Source organism: Trichoplusia ni, chromosome 3, assembly GCF_003590095.1.
Source record: "Trichoplusia ni isolate ovarian cell line Hi5 chromosome 3, tn1, whole genome shotgun sequence".
Taxonomy (NCBI): domain Eukaryota; kingdom Metazoa; phylum Arthropoda; class Insecta; order Lepidoptera; family Noctuidae; genus Trichoplusia; species Trichoplusia ni.
The window spans coordinates 13,258,398-13,276,165 of record NC_039480.1 but is presented as its reverse complement, the minus strand read 5'-3'; the positions used below and the strand labels follow the sequence as shown (position 1 = coordinate 13,276,165).

The window sequence follows — 17,768 nt, the reverse complement described above, 5'->3', positions numbered from 1 at the left end:
GGTTTTGCAAGGTTAAATTCTGATTAATAATCCAAATGGTTCGTGTAATATAATATCACACTCGCTGCTGCTTGACACGATGCCGCATATATTACACTATAGTCCCAAAGCATCAACTTTTAGGATCTACCAGGCTTAATAATACATGTGTCAAATAGGGTTATTATTAGTCGAGTTAAAAACTTGATTATTACAGATTACGGACAAGTAAAATTTCAACTTTCCTTTTCATCTTGGGGACTTAAAAAAATTATTTATGTACCTGGGCGGGCGGCGGCTGGCGATGGCCCCGCTGAGCGTGGGCGCAGGCTGCGCGCGCGAGCCACGCGGCAGCGAAGCGTGCACGCACTGCGCACCGCCGCCCCACATTCCTTGCTTCCGCTTTACTGAAATATACAAATACATAACATTTTAATGATGATTTCAATGATTACAGGGTTCTGTCTAACACAAAGCGGCGTCAAGGTTGACACCGAATGAGATAAGAGCTAAATATATTCACACTCTTCATACTGATGAGAAATATAAGAAGCTACATATTATTCTTCTTCATTAGGCTCTTTTAGAAGTTTGATAAAGTATTTACATATAACACTTAATAGTTGATCAAAATCAACAAGGCAGTTAATTCATTTCCTGGAGCACATGATAATTATATTAAAAGCCAACAGTACCTCTCAAATTCCTTTAAACATGCAATAAATTTATACGTTTCTTAATTATACCTAAAGTACAAAGTTTTCAGTAACATCCGCAATGAACGGTTTCATTAATATAATTACCTTGGGTGCGATGTCCTCATCAGAGGCAATCAAAAGTCCTATGAAAGAGGTAACCTACTAAAGTTATTTGAAACTCGTTTCGGACTCGGGTCGACTGGTGATCTTGGAAGCATACTAACAGCTCTTAAAGACTGTTGCAGTTGTTGAAAAGGCACAGAGCTTTACGTGGGTATAGTGCGTTCTCATTTCTACAACGATAGACGACGTTCTATTTGCTAATTGTGTACTCCAATAACTAATTACGTATTCGTGAAGTTTGACGATTCCGCAATTGTATATCTTCGTATTTTTTCATATCGCATTCTGGACAATTCGGTTTCGAGGACCGTCAAACGGTCCAAAATCGACACGTTACGATTTAAAAAAAACAGATTTGATCATCTTCGTCGCAACAAGATATTCCATTCATTGTACTCTAATTCACTTATATCCTAGCGAATTTACTGTGTAGTACACTCGGCAGTCAAAAATGTATGGCAAAGTTCTTTTAATCTGAGAAAAGGTTATGAGAAGCACTTACAGTAATTAAAGTGCCTTTGCCACGTGCGGTCTCATTACGCACAACCGCCACGTCCGAGGTGATCCCCTCCGATACTTAAAACGTCAATAGCAACAAGCCTTATGGAACACGTTATGTTTTTCTTGGGCAGACTTGTTGCAGAAGATTACTCGTATTAATACTAAAGATGAGATGTTAAGTTGGTTTTCATTATGTAATTAAATTGTTAAATAAGAACACGATCAAACACGAGACGAACTGATATTGAGAGTAAAGCAAATAGGTAGTTTAAAAGAAAGTAATTATTGTCAAACAAATAGCCTGTCCAAAAAGCCTTTTATGAGTTTCTTAAAGAGTCATATAATTGAAAAAAAAAAAACATTTTGTTTAAATCCTGTATTCATATCTATAAAAAATCCTAAATTATTAAACACCCAAATGTATAACATCGACACGATTTTTTCTCCTAATTACAAGCATTCATCAGGAAAATATTAAAAGTTCTTCCTTATATCTTAGACCATTAGCGTTTAGCGACTTGACACAGATGTCACCGCGGGAGGTAGGCGCCTGCAATTTATATAATGTAGCCCCTCCTTCATTTTACGACATTTTTTTTACTCGCAGATGATGATACCGTCTATCTTATTGAGCCGTTTGCTTCGTCCCGAGAGAGATCTTTTATTAAGTGCCTGATGCTTAACAGCTTTTATGAAGAGCTTTATTACATTACTCTATTGCTATTTCTTTAAGAGTATTTGAGAATGCCGACCAAATTTATGTGATCTTGCAATGTAAAGTTTCGTTATTTTGTGTTTAGTTTAAGTTCGCTCTCATCTCGAAAGGCTCTTCACTATAAAATTCTCGTGTCACGATGTTAGTTACCATACTGCTCCGAAACGGCCCGACCGCATTTATAAAATGCATTATTAGTAAGTGATAAGTGTTGTCTACTCCAAACAATTTATTTTCCTATTTTATGTGTTTTCTGCATCAGATATCCCCTAAAAATAATTTATATACCAAAACAACGTTTGCCTGATCAGCTATCTACCTATAATAAGTAAAGTTAATACCGAACCCAATTCAGTCAATCTGCTCAGACACTCTCAACTCCTAACTCAAAACTTACTTCTAATATTCGCCCCATCAGTGTAATACATTTTGGTAACTCTTCACATATAGGCATAGAACATGGAATCCATTTACGTTTCCATAGTAATGGTATTAGTACAGGCATCAATAGACAGCAGGTTATTTAATAGTTCCAAGCAATTTACGACGTTACATTAACACAAGCAGAGTTTAAGTGGTACTTAAATGTTTATGGTCACAATGCGATACAAGTAAGAAGTAACATAAGTATTTAGCAACTAAGTATAATAACCTAGCTTTTACCGAAGCTGAGTATTTGAAGCGTGAGTATCTGTTAAAGTGGCAAAACATACCTGGGCCCCGTTTCTTCTATTTTACAATGGAGGATGAATGAATGGCAATTGTATTAAATTTGAAATTATTCCTATTCTCTTAGGTATTTTGCCAATACAATAATTGGAAGTTAATTGTATTGACCTCGAATATACCTGTCCTGCACTGAATTTCCAATTATTGTGTAGAAAAATGTTTAAGAGAATACGAAAATTGTCATTTTAAGCGAAATTTAATGAAATTTCGCTTAAAATGACAATTTTTCGGCCATTGACATTCATCGGCCGTAGTAAATAGCAGATTGGGGCCCAGAGACCTGTTTCAGATTCGTACTAGATCTATACCACTACTATGTTTTATCAAAATCTGTTCAGCGGTTTACAGGTAAAATAGTAATAAATTTGCTTTTACATTATCCGTATTCCAATTTCTGAATAAAATACTTTATCCAGATTTTAATTTTCTGAAGGTGGGTTAAACCAACCACGTTATTCTGTCGTAGGGAAAAATGACCAAAAGTTATGATTAAACATTACTTGTAGCCGACTGACTGACTCGCAAGTTACATTAGGCCGACAATACACACTCTTCACGATGGAAGCGGTCAGTATTTACTGTTTCAAGCTACGATTACGTGATAACCTAAAAACTTTTACTTTAGAGACTACTTAGAGCAGTTTAATTGCTTCAACACTATTGTGGTGTTATTCCACGGAATTTCCTTGCTGTTTTGTTTGGTTAAATGCTCCTAGCAATTCGAGCGACAGTGAAAGCGACTTATGGATCTGTATGTAAACACTATATTATGTAAACGCTAAAGTCTCCTTGCATTACTAAATAGGCTTGCGACGCTTCTGAATATTGTCCATTGGCCATCAAATCAAGCTTTCCATGAACACACAGCCTTATACAGATACCTACATAACATCACTAGTCAGAGAACAAATAGCTCCCATTCAAGATATCATCACTCAAACTCTATCGCATACACCCTCAGGCAGCTTCGGTATAACATTTTCCCTTTCGTACTTTGCAATATTTAATCCAAGATTATGTTGGCTCGTTATAATACGAGATTGATCGAGCGTTACCCCATCCCCTTCAGGTAAAGCGAATATTAAATAAAGATTCTTGATGTTGTCTAATACTTCCCTGTGTTAACAGTACTTGGAGAACAATGCTCATCTTGTTAATGTCAATCTACGTAAGAGGAGCGGAAGTGTTTTGTTAGTTTGTATTGTTATCATAAGCTTCAATTTGGTTTGTTTGTAATTGGCAAATACTAACATATTGCCAGTCGGGTTTCTTAGTTTTCCGTATAGATCTTTTCGTCACCAGACCAATCGTAATAGTTTAATTTTTGATTTTTTATACATAATTTATTTCTGTTGTGTATGTTATTCAAGGTTAAGCAAAGGTTCGTAAGTATCATCATCGGCCTAGCCTTTTCCCAACTATCTTGGGGTCGGCTACCAGTCCAACCGGTTTCAGCTGAGTACCTGTGTTTTACAAGGAGCGACTGCCTATCTGACCTCCTCAACCCAGTTACCTAGGCAACACGACACCCCTTGGTTAGACTGGCTGTCAGACTTTTTCAAGCTTCTGACTACCTTGAACGACTGTCAAAGATGTAGGAATAACAGCCGGGACCCACAATTTAACGTGCCTTCCGAAACTCGGAGGAACTCGCTATGACAAAGATGGTCACCCATCTACGGACCAACCGCGTCAAGCATAGCTTAACCTGTGATCGAATCACTTATGCGGTTATAGCACAGCCACGAGCTCCTCAAAGGTTCGTAAGTATCTTCCACTTTTTTATTTTTAAACCAGTATTCTCGAGTATTTTGTATGGAAAAAGGTCGATAATCCTATTTCACCGTTTTTACTTATGTTCTTCAATCTAACAATCACTAAGTGATGGTACATACCTATTTTCTTTAGAACACCGAAACACGATTTTCGTTTTTATTTTCGCTAAAAAGGAAAAAACAATTCGGAAAACCCGTCTTTTTCCTCACAATGCAATTGGATACAAATGATATCCATTATCTCAGGATTTGTATAAAAATGGATGAGAGTCGTCCGGGTGAACAGCAATCAATCAAGCGAGCTCTCTCGCCCCTGTTATGCACGACTAATGAGAACGCTTAGATTGAGCACTACACATTTCTACGTCAACATTCTGAGGCATGAAAGAAAATGGGAAACTGTAGGAGATATTGCAACGATCATTCATCATTTCTTCATTGTTTGAACAGGATGTATAGCAAAGAATTTCACCTATCTATGTATATCTAATTATGTAACAATCATATTCGTTAGCAATATTCGAGAGCTGATTTTCGTTTCAAACATCTTCCTTCATCTTCTTACAAGACAACATTTCAGTACATAACTAGCTGTAAACGTTCCAAGGTACGAAGGGCCATCCGCATGCAAAAAAATTAAAGAACATTGATCAAAATGAAAGGACTCTTTGCCTAGCAACCTCAATATGAACCGTAAGAACCAAACAAAACAATAGCCGGGAGGTATTCATTGCCCTTCTACTTTCCCACGAATCGGGGTAAAGGTACACTCTCGGTAGGTAATAGCCACAAAGATTAACTTCTCGATAACTTTCCCGTTAGATAAACTTGGCTTCTTTATATTAAATTATTCCGAAACTTTTAAGGTACGAATGATGAAGATTTACAGAAAGTGCTAATTGATTGATATTAAAATTCGCGACTCGTATTTACGTTTCGTTATGAACACCGTTTTGGCGTATTATTCCGCTCAAAAGAAGGGTCGGCACTTCGAAGTTTGTTTGTTGAGACATAAATTACGTTATCTTGTTCGAAAAACATCTTATCTACCAAAATATATCTACCTGAGAGTGTTTTGAGGTCTAAATATTTCAAAATTGAACTCTCTTTCACCGAATATTTAATAAAAATACTTGCTGTTTTTTTTACGTAGCTTCATTTATCTTCTCGTTCTCGACTTTTGTTTAGCCAAGTATTTGGGATATTTTCTAGTGGGAAGTAACTCAAATAAGACAGTTGCAATTATTGTATTATTAAACGCGGCATTAAATAGCATAGAGCCGCGGTTACTTCCATAAATGCAATAAATTTATTTTTAAAAGGGGTTGGCCTACAGCATGTTAACAGTATAAACTGATATGTCCTCTATTAAACAGGGAACAGTTGTTAAAAGATCAGGATACACTAAGTGAGTTATTATTATTTTAATGTAAGTACAAATTCATTTGGTAGTTAGCTGAAAATCAATAATCCCTTGTTATTAAACGACTATGGATGGGGAAAATGGTCTATCCTGTTATGAACTTATCAGGATATCCAAAAGGCGATTAAACATTAAGTTTGATGGATGTTATATACCTATGCTGGCCTAAGCAAACGATACTACCCTTTTAGGATATCGCAGTAACTGTTATTGGCCCTTTTATATTGCTGGGTAAGACGTTGTTCGTATAATGTGTGTGCTTTGCCATAATCGTCATCGGACCTCGTAACTTAATACCATATTGGGCCATACCGATTTAATTATGATATTTTCTGCTGTGCCGACTGTTTTTCCTATTCCGGATAAACTATTAACGATACGTATAATCATAGTTCAGCATATAATGCTTTTGTAAATGAAACCACAAAATATACAATTTTCAGCTGGAAAATTTATCCAAAAAGCTTTGTTACATCATAAACCCACTTATTGTCACTTTGTGTGTTAAAGTAAATCCCTAAGACCTTGGAATTTGAAATCCAAAGTCATCTTATTATACTAACTGCAAAACATTCAGGAGAAAAGATCTCTCCCAAGATCCTACCTTCAAATGGAGGAAAGTATTTTACAACTTAAATGTCTGCTTAAGAAAAGGCCTCTTCCCAGCACTGGGTCATTAAAACGGACTGTTAAAGTAAGAAACAAAGACGTATTACGTAAATTTACAATACCGTTTCAATTTACTAAGTAGTCGCGAATGTCCACAATTTTGTGTACAAAATAAAAGTGAGTCGTAAAAAGGGAACGTTAGTTGCCGACTTGGTGCGAGATTAACAGCTATAATCAAGCAATTGGGCTCGGATTACAGCGATTTTTACGTCACCATTGACGACGGCGCCGTAGAGCGCGTCATCAATCAACCTCTCGGTTCAAACTCGAGCAATAACAATGACGAGCATACTCACCAAGAAATTTTCTCGAAAGTGAACGACGGCGAGGAATAAATGTAGATTTAATGCGTTACCGATATCGACACCGAATGACACGCGTGCTTACATAATTATTCAATGCTTAGATTTTGCGTAGGCGAAGTTATTCTAACCGTATAAAATCTACTATTTTTATATCTTGATACGGTCGAAGAAAATATATAATTTAATGTTAATTGATATTTATAGATAAAAATGCTTTCGATTCTTTATCACGCTTCGTTTCCCACGCAGGACAAACATTTGTGTGATCTCCGAATGCTTGCCCACAGTCTGGGCGCCCTTGTGCATGTAACTTAAATGGATGTATAACCCCGCGATATACGAATTAAATATTAAATTCCTTAAAGAGAGAGTCGTTTTAAAAAATAAAAAAAAGAATCCAAAACAGACACTTAATGTATCAAAAATTCTGCGTCACTTAAAAAAAGTCTTCTCAATACACTTTATTTATTTAAAAGTTCCTTAAATTAGACTTGAAAAAACGTCCCACGGACAGCGATAACTAAAAGACGCCCTAATAAAATATAAGGCTTTTACTATAAAAATAGGAGTCCGTGACAATTAAGGCTAATGGCTTCACATTATTTAAAAGCTCATTGTGTAGAAAATTGCTTTGAAGTTTGGTCAATAAAACGCAAAAAGGTCATAATTATCGTACATTTTATAACCATTGATAGTATGACAATAAATATTATGTCTATGTGAACGTACTGTCATAAAAACGATTGAAAAAGGACTTGTGGATGAGAAATTTATAACCCAAATAATGTCGAATGACTATATTGATAAATTCAGATACTGAACTTAACCAATTAAATTACCATTTTAACAATAAATACTTATTGACATTGTTTTACTTGCAAACTAGCTCATATATATATTACACCCTTAGACTCCAACAGCGACTGCCTATGTACGAACCACATGCATGGCGCATGCATTACCTCGTATAGAAGACTTAAGACAGACAATGTACAGTGACTGTTAGGAAAAAAAGATACGAAGCACGTGCCGTAAAAACTGCGCAATAAATTATATAGATTTATTATAAATAGACGTAAACTGTTGAAGCTCCCAGATTATACGTAGGTTTTACTGTCCACCGAAATTGTACGATGTATTGCGGATTTCTTTTTATACCCGCCATTTTCGTCTAAAGATTGTATAAAAATGAGTACACGATAGGTATAGATGGTTTCCTAGTAACAGCTTGAGTATTTTGGAATTCTAACCAGAGTTTTTAACATTGCCCCAGTGTGGGGCACAACACTTAAGTTTATACACAAAAATGATGACTTTAACCAAAATTTGCTAGATTACTTACGCAAATACGTAGTATCTTAAATCAATCTTGAAAAAAGAAAGACAAGAAACAATCGAAATGTGAATCCTGTTTTCATATTTCTTAAAGGACCTGAATTTTGTGATGCAGTAGTAGGAACAAGTAGAATTTCCTATGTTGGTAGTACAACAGGCAGAATCTGTAATCAACTCAATTTATCATCAAATTTCAGACCTTAAACTGCTATCTCAAATTGGATTAATCTAAGCTTAAAAGCTTCAGAAAACGTGACTTGTGATTTCTCGGCTTGATTTAACTGCCGGGGCTATAGTGACTGTAATCCCCATCAAAATGCAAGCAAATGGCTGAAATGTGGAATGATTACAAAAACATTTAGCAAAGGAGAATAGAGAGATTCCAAAACTACTTCTTTGGAATACCATTGTTATATCACGTGTATGAGATTTTGCCAATGCGCTATTGCGCTATATGCGCCCTTTGGTAAGCTAGAATTTTATTTCACAATTGCACCTTGTACATGTATGTTTATTATTTTTGTCCAGAACTTCGTGTTTATCAATTTAAATGACAAATAGAGTTGTTTTTATATCACATACATCATCTATTCATTAAAATCCAGGTCTACTTAAGCGATTCCTGCCATCGAAAATTCCAAGAGCGCATTAACGAGTTGTCTCCAAAGGCATAGCAGATAGTTCATCCAAAAACCTAAAAGTTGTTCTTGGCAAAGAGCCCACAACAGAAGCCGATAAGGATATAAGAGTTTTCTTTGAAAAAAAAGTAGTTTATGCGATTCATATCATGCTAACTGCAGCTACAATTAAAATTCAATTAGGGACAAATAGGCCTGATACAGTATCTTAGTATGGAAGGCCAAAGAAACGAACTAATTATAGGGTTACCTACCCTATAATTAGCTACCTACTCTGAATTTGTAACCACGAATTGTTAATTAATTACACTTTTTTTTTAGTTTTAAATGAGGATGTAATCACGAAGGGTAAATTGAATTCACTTTCTACGTATGTCTGGCATATTTTTGAGTTTAATGAAAAACATACGTAAAATGGCTGACATTTTTGGGGTTTTGAGGCATGCTCTTCATCTCATAATTTTTCTTTTATATCTACTTAAAAGTATAAGTAAACCTTTTTTTTTAACCTCAAAATGCCTGCTTAGTCTTAACCCGTCAGAAGTTTAATTAAGTCACTTTTTCAGGGTAGGTGTATATACATAGATGACGTGGTGCCCAAAACAAAAGAAGCTTACAACCCACTTGGCCCGAAGTTCCCCTCACAAAGTTAATCCCGCCAAATGTCCCTAGATGGTGTGGGTCGTTAGAAAAATTTTGAACGCTTGTAAAAAATGTTTTTAATAAAGTTTGATCAAATAAATAACAAGGTAAGCATCTGACGCGTTCGACTCTTACACGGTCTAAAAATTTTGATGAAAATATAAATTAAATCGTTTAGAAACTTTAAAATTATGTTAACATCAAAATATAGTAAAAAAAGGGTATCTAAGTAAATTTATTAAAAACCTAGATGATGTTGTAAATATTTTTGATTGAAATTTATTCTTTGCCTAGAAAGTTTAAATAAATCTTCTTTTTTATCTTAAATTTAAATTCGAATTTGCTGGTAGAAATTTTTCATGAAATCAACACCACCATTGTTCATGTTTTCTTCATTGCTTTGTTACTTTACTGTTCTGTATGTATGTACATAAACCATTATAAAAACAAAAAAAAATCGTAGCAGTCAAGAATTAAAGAATGAAGATCAGCTTACTGCTAACACTCAGTAACTGTAGTTCCAGACACATTTGTTACAGGTATCGGAAAACTTTCAAACAAATATTACTCTATAAAACTTACACAACCTTAGGTACAGCTAAAGGTTCAAATACACCTAGAGCTGTATCGAGACGTCAAACCCCAAATGTATTCCCGAAGTATTTGGTTCACATTCGCAACGTGATCAACGTCACGCACGATAAGAACTGATGTAGTTTCGAATTGGTTCTCCACTTACATAAGTGCTTTGTAGGCGGAACTTTCTCATTGATTGTTTGGCCAGAACTTCCCAGCTTCCACAAGCCTTTTTTTTGCATCATTACTAAGATTTTAGTGTATGTATTTTTCTGTTGGAAGATACAGCAAATATTTTAATTAAGATATTCATATTAATTTAAGAATACTAACAGAGCTAATGGTGATCGTTATTTTTTTGCAAATTTGTACGAGACTATCACTGACTTGCCTCGACTAGTTTTTCAACGACATTGCTGCACAAGATATATTTTTAATTGTTCTGTTTCTCTAAAAATTATTCTTACAATTTTAAAGCGGAATAAAACATCTATTTATGAATTGTAGGCTACGCAGTCGACTTGCTAATTTTTTCCAGCTCTAAGTTACCAACTGACGATTTTCACGCAAATCTTTCATCTCCGACAAAACTCTTCACACTCGTTACGTAGTCTATCATCAGCGGTACAACGAGTTTGGCATAACTTTGATATCTTGAGGACACTCCCTGAGGGAAGATTTGGAGTCTTCACGCCAAACAACAAGAGTACAAAACAAAAAAGAAACCACGAAATCGGTTGGCACATTACGCAAAGTTTATTCCTCTTCGACGTTCGGTACTCACTCATAAAACTTTTAACTGTTATTGAAGATTTGTTTTGATAAAAGGCTTATGAAATTCTTTCGATTTGACTTCAGATATGTAAAGAAGTTAAGAGTCCTTGTTTTCTTTCTTGTAATCTTTGTAAAAATCCCAAAAACACTCTACGTGTTTTCATGATGGTGGGCTGGAACGCATACAACGCGAAACTTTTTGAATGTCAAGTTATTGCAATGCTAGCTAGCTTTAGTATGAAATCGAAATTGTGATATTTTGTTTTAATATCTAAAAAAAAGCCATCTACTTGACTTCCTGCGTGCTTAACTATAAACTGTTATACAAAACCTTTTGATTTTAGCAGTCAATTCATTATATTTCTAATCTTCTCAGCACTCAAATACTTAGTAATTTACTCTAAGTTATCAGGTTGACGAATGATAAATAAGGGAGTCAAATCGAATAATTTGTTAGATTAAGCAATACAAACCGAAAGTTCTTGTTTGCACGATTAACGAAATAAACTGTTGTCTAGTTAGTATTCATGGGGCCTTACTCATTGTGTATTCGAGCCGCTTACGGAAATGAAATATGGACTATTCTCGGTGAATTTTGAACGCAAGGTATGTTAGCAATACTCAAGTTGCTTGTTATCACTGGAGTTTTTGTGGTCTGTTAATTATTTGTCTCGGCTGAAAATAATATCTACTTTCTGGCTTCTTTATGCCTCTTGGATCTGTGGAATCTTTTCAACTCTACCCTTGTTTCCAGCTTTCAAAGTTTTTCTTGAATATCTACCACTGAGAACGGAACAGGGTTGCAGAAATGTCATGTTGTTTGGTAATAAAACTGCTTTGAACTACAAATTTAAGTGTATAGAATTCTGTTTTTATCCACATTTTCCATTGTATCTTCACTCGTATTAGTTGCAGCGTGATGATATATAGCTTAAAACCTTCCTCGATTAATGGTCTATTCAACACAAAAATATTTTTTCAATTTGAACCAGTAGTTCCTGAGATTAGAACGTTCAAACAAACTCTTCAGCTTTATATATTAGTATAGATATGTTGCTTTGACCTTAGTAAACGAACAAAAGCATAGAAATTTTTGGAGAAGCTAACAAGAACGAATAAATATCATTTTTCATAATACAAATAATTTAAACAAACGAAGGGATACTTTACTATACAAAAAACATAGCTTCTGATATTAGAACCCGCAATGTATGAGCACATCTTTTCAAAGTACCTATTACACCCCGATGACGGCAAGTATTATTTACAATATACTATAATATTTGATTACACCTTAAGGAGAAAGTCATAAACTTTTCTGCTAACAGCGCAGCGTAGGGCTTCTAAAAAAGTTAATAACTTGGCGACATCATAAAACTGAGGACGTAACGTATAACGTTGGTTCCAAATAAGATCCGTTAAAATAATACCACACACTTTTATGCCATATACAATATACATTTCATATACACCAAGTAACTCGTATCAAGTACCAAACCTAACTGGATTCTCGAACTACTCTCTGAATCTTCTTAATGTGAAATGTTCCAAATGGAGACCATTGTTTTCTTCCACAAAAAGCATCGAATAAGTAACAGAGCGAATACAAAACGGAGTATGGAGCACTCAGTGTCGTAATAGTGAAGCGAGAATACGATATGTCTCCATCACATTATCATACATTGTTGAAATCGACGTGAGAATGGATACCTATTCTGCTGTGATGCGTAACGTCGGAACAACTCTTTACCGGGCCTGTTTTATATCTCTGAATTTATTCTTGAGGTTAATTTATCAACTTGGCAACCGCAAAGTGGATTTAAAGTTCCACATTTGACTAAAATGACAACATTTACTTGCTCGTGAGCTACGGAAAGTGCAAAACTTTTTGGACTTACGACTCGAAAGATATCTTTTCAATAACACTAACCTAAAATTCAAAACAGTAGGAAAATAGGAATGTAAAATAGAATGTTTGCTCAACCGCAACTACCTAAAGCATAAAAGTTAGGAAACTTGGGCAGCTTCTAGAATATTTTCTCGAACATATCTAGCACAAAATTAACTGAGACGGTACATTTCGAGTTCCTGGGAGCCCGCAGTTAGTTTGCGACGTCCCACAAGTGGCAATTTGGACGGCGACGCAGCGAAAAGTGCCCAACTACTCCTCACTCTTAACAGAAATGAGAAAACAAAACACCGCTGCACTTACACTACTTAATTAGGTCCGTAGGAACGGCTTTAGTTTGTTAGAATCTTCTTTGTATTAGATTTCTCTTTGTTGTCGCAACACATGGGATGCGGGTTATATAAGTATGCGACAAAATATCAGGCAGTCCCGAAAAGATTAGGTTTGTTGGTTATGAGTAAATGGTAAGTCAAGGAAATGATTTAATTAAATATTAAAACTTGTTCAGTGACCTATATAGGTAGATATATCTGGGAACAACGGCTGCAGAAATATTCGATTTACAGCATAGTGCCTGCCCTTATCCAATTTTATCATAAATTTCGTCACAATTAACCATCTTGCACCCATCTCCTTACCTACAGTAAATTTATATATTTATTTACTTATTTAAAATGTATTCATTCTGTATTCATTATTTTAAATCGCCTGTCAATTTTTAATACACGAGCAAGCATTTTGCCTACCTTATTGAGAACGAAAAACGCTTAAACAGCAAAAGAAAAATGATTGATGTGACAAGATTTTTCCGGTCCACCCTTCTTAGCTCCGAATTACTTATAATTTATCAACACAGCACGAATTTTCGAAGTAATTATGAAACCATTTTTATTTTATATTAGGTACCTGTCGCTTGGTCTTTGAACTTTTAACAGTAACTGCTTTCATTACCTTTTGGTATGAAACTCTAAAAGTATCAAAATATTTTGTTACAATATGAAAATTGGATAGGGTTTATTTTATGTTGATTAATATAAAACAGGACTAGATTTTTGAGTACGATAAATTGTAATGTGATGAGTTTATAATTTACCTTTACAAGAAAATGAAGATCATCACATTTTTAATATATAAAATAAAAATAAAATAATCCATACGAAATACAACATTATTCAGGACCGGTTTTATTTTACTCTCCCAATGCAAAATTATGTAATAAAGACGGTATTTCTTAAATCAAAAACATTGGTAGGTACACAAATCTGTATAAACATGGAACCCTTGTTCCGTCGTTTTTATGTTCTGAATTTACATACATTATACAGGGATATTTTAATTTAGTTAACAATGTTATAAAGGGCGTACACGCGTTTCGTCTGTGGGACTGTAAAGAAATTCAACACATACACGAGAGAAATATTACCGTCGTGGTCTGTAATTTATCTTATTCATAACTCAACAGCGTGTTATAGTAGGCATTTAGGAAAATTCCAAAGAAATAGTCATTCAAGTCATTATTATTAATATTTTTATACGAAGATCTTTGGTAGTCCGGATTACCACGCTTATGGGATACAAAGCTCCTTAGGATGTGGAAGTCAGGCTATTAGTAAAATACAGGGGGTAAAGACAAATCTTTTTTTTTTGTCCGTATTGACGAAGAAGATACAAACATTTAAAAAGTGCGTTTATTAACTCTTCTTTAGTTCTAACCATTTAGCCTGATAAATTTAGCCCGAGGTAAGTTGGGAACTGGCCTCGGTACCGTAAATAAAAATATATTTACCGTCTACACTTGTCTACACTTGAAACTTGTATCGGTAAACAATAAAAAAATTGAAGAATAAAATATTATATTTTCCTGCATACCTGATCACTTTCCCAGGCAAAACAAATCTGCATTTTCCAAGCTAAAACCTTCAAGCAGTCTAAGCTACAGAGCGAGTCAATGAAACAAACTCATACACGCTTTCATTGAAATAAAGAATTCAGCATCTTCGACTTCGGGTTCTATTCAAATAGGGTGAAGTATTATATTTTCTCTTTAATATTATTTGATGTTATATCGGCAATATAAATACAACATCTCTCAATAGTCTAGCTATACTGGATCCTAAGATGCAGACAGATGGACAAACGGACACACAATGTTCAATTTATACCCTCAGGGCTGAAACCCTGAAAGCAACGCTCGAGCCCCAGTCGAGTGAAAATCAACAAATACCAGTCATTATCGACTACTATTCCATTTAGTTTCACCCATTAATGACAAGGTGATTAAACTCAGATTCAGGGAATGTAATGACGTAATAGGATCACACGGAACGGAAGGTTAATTTGCTCAATAAATTAAATTAGGCGTTTCGATTTAATCTCGTGTGCTAAGCATTTTCAAATACATTTCATTGACAATAATTCTGTTTTTACATTATTATTTTTCGTTATATTTTGCAAGATTTTAGAAAGTTACTTTACATGGCAGTGGATTCTGAAAGTGGAAAGTGAAAAATAAGTATGAAGAACTAATATACCATGTCTATTAAAAAACACACAGACACAATATCTCTCTTGTCGTCAAATAAGACAAAAAAACATAGCAAAACAACAGCTGGTGCGATCATCAATTTGATAGAAACAAATTTGTTTTTCCGACTCGCACTTGACCGGTTTTTTTAACAGCACGCGGTCGTGTAATAAATACGACGTTTTATTATAATACCTTTGAAATATATACGAGCTACCTACTACCAAGTAAAGTAATGTCGCACACTCGCAAGTCTCAAAACGCCTCAATCACACACAGCTAATGTGTAAATTATGCGCGAGAGGGTGAAAATTCGAGACATAATGTTATTTCCACACGCTTTGTCTCTTTTTGCCCAGTTTTTATTTTAGAAGATAATCACAAGCTTCTGCCTGCGGCTCCGCTCGTGTGAACGTTATCTTAATTTAAAAAGTATTTGTTTCTTGAAGTTTTATTGTCTTATAGAAGATGAATAAGTAGTCCGTTTGTTAGGCTCGTGAAAGCGTCACAGATAATTTTCTTATTGGAATATTTTTGTTTTTCTTTTGATGGACTTAATTATGACTATTATACCTCACATAGTATTTTTTATTCGAGATCACTGCTACGTTTCTTATAATTTTTTGAACAATTTAACTTTTTAATGTCCTAAGGTCAAGTAATTTTAAAGCTGTGTAAAATAATGCTTACGACGACCAAGAAGCATTATCTCTAGAGGCATATCACCACGTCTTAAACGAATTCCGTTGTAGTTTTGTATGCGTGTAGGGCGACTACTTCGTCTCAATTCCACAAGTGCAATAGTTATTTTAAAACATTTTTGTATGGATGTGTGTTTTGGATGTTTGGCCCAAACAATGATATTGATATGTATTTCACAAATAACACAGATTTCAAACCGGATATATTATAGTCAAACTTTTCACAAGACACAGTTTTTACTAGTGCAGGAGTTATAGAAATCTTTCATATTTTTATCTGTACTTTTTGTCAAAAAATAATAATTATTATTATACCGACCCCAACGCAGTTGGGAAAAGGCTTGGCCAATGATGATGATGCCCAACTGATGGCGTTAAAAACATATTTTTACAGTAAATTTCAAAATTTTCCGCACGTCACATTTCGCATAAATGAAACACTAAATACAACTTGTATACTCGTTGACAATGAGTCGTACCTTCAACGAGGCACAATACACAAATATATACAGCATGTTGTTTATAAAGCGTGACAACATTCGAGTTTACCCCTTGTTTCTTTTGTTTCATACAAGAGTGAATGTGTGCCTTGGGAATTTCAGGACGTAACACGTTCTTTAAAATTGTTCTTTCAGTGTGGAATATAAACACGTTTATTTATTCATTGTGTGATTATAGAGTCGAGGAGATCTGCTTCTTGATTTTTATCTCAAGGATAAACGCTGTACGCTTGAATAGTTCTTTATTAAAAGTGTTGGAAAATTTCTTGGATGGATTTTGTGATATTAAATTAAGTTTAGAAGTGTGAAAAATTACTTGCGAAATAGAAAGAAGAATGTGAATGTTACAAGGACATTGGTCGTTGGAAAAATATTCAGTGGATAGATAAGTAATGTTAAAAGATTTGCCCCAAGATTTGACCAAGCTGCTTGCAAAACTGAAGTACCAAAATTTTCAAATATTTTTAGTACTCGTTTAATAATAATAACTACTACCAAAACTTGAAGTGACGAAGGTCCACGTACCTTTAGAGACCCTTTCGTGAAAGAGATTAGGAAAGTGTCACAACTTCACACTATCAAAGTTTAAACCCAACGCGTTGGTCAGTTGACCCGGTCAGAAGGTGTTACTTGCCACTTGATGCCTGTTAAACCATTATTTAAACTTGTTAAGTGTCTCTAACTATCGTCTCGTATGGCAGTATTCAAATCAAGACACTAACCTACCTCATTTTTTCTTTGTTTCAACAACTTCCGTCCTTAGGAATTTTACTCTTGTATCGTGGGAATTTTTACACATGTCATATTCAACTCACATGCGCAAGCATACTCAGATACTGAACACACTCAGATGCATTCGCAAAATGCTTCTCAGAAAATTGGGGATCTACCCGCTCATGCCACGCAGTGGGTTTGGAGTGACCTACACGCTTATCCGTAAATATTATATACTGGAAATTATTAAATGATGTAATGTCTATTTCTTTATGATGGCTTCAGCCTATAACACATGACCAACGACCAAAAAGAGTACGAAAAACTCGGGTGAAACCATGTGATTCAACTAGTGTTTGCCATTGACCGCTAAAACGTAATAAATTATTATCCAGTGGCCTTATATACGAATAACTAATATCTTGGTTATTATCTGTCAAAAGGCACTTTGCCCTTTTCCGACTTATGAAGGGACGTCGAACAAACATGACATTTATTGACTTTAAATCAAAAATAGACGCAATTGGAAACCGAAGCC

General features: G+C 34.8%; 1 protein-coding gene across 2 annotated transcripts in view; it reads right to left on the bottom strand.

The window, feature by feature from the left end:
* Positions 1 to 17,768, bottom strand: part of LOC113491997 (voltage-dependent calcium channel gamma-4 subunit) — a 68,256-nt gene that overhangs the window by 2,959 nt on the left and 47,529 nt on the right. For both annotated transcript variants that reach the window (XM_026869250.1, XM_026869251.1), the window contains exon 2: positions 263 to 386. In XM_026869250.1, coding sequence (XP_026725051.1) covers positions 263 to 386 — 124 coding nt within the window. The remainder of the gene's footprint in view (positions 1 to 262; positions 387 to 17,768) is intronic.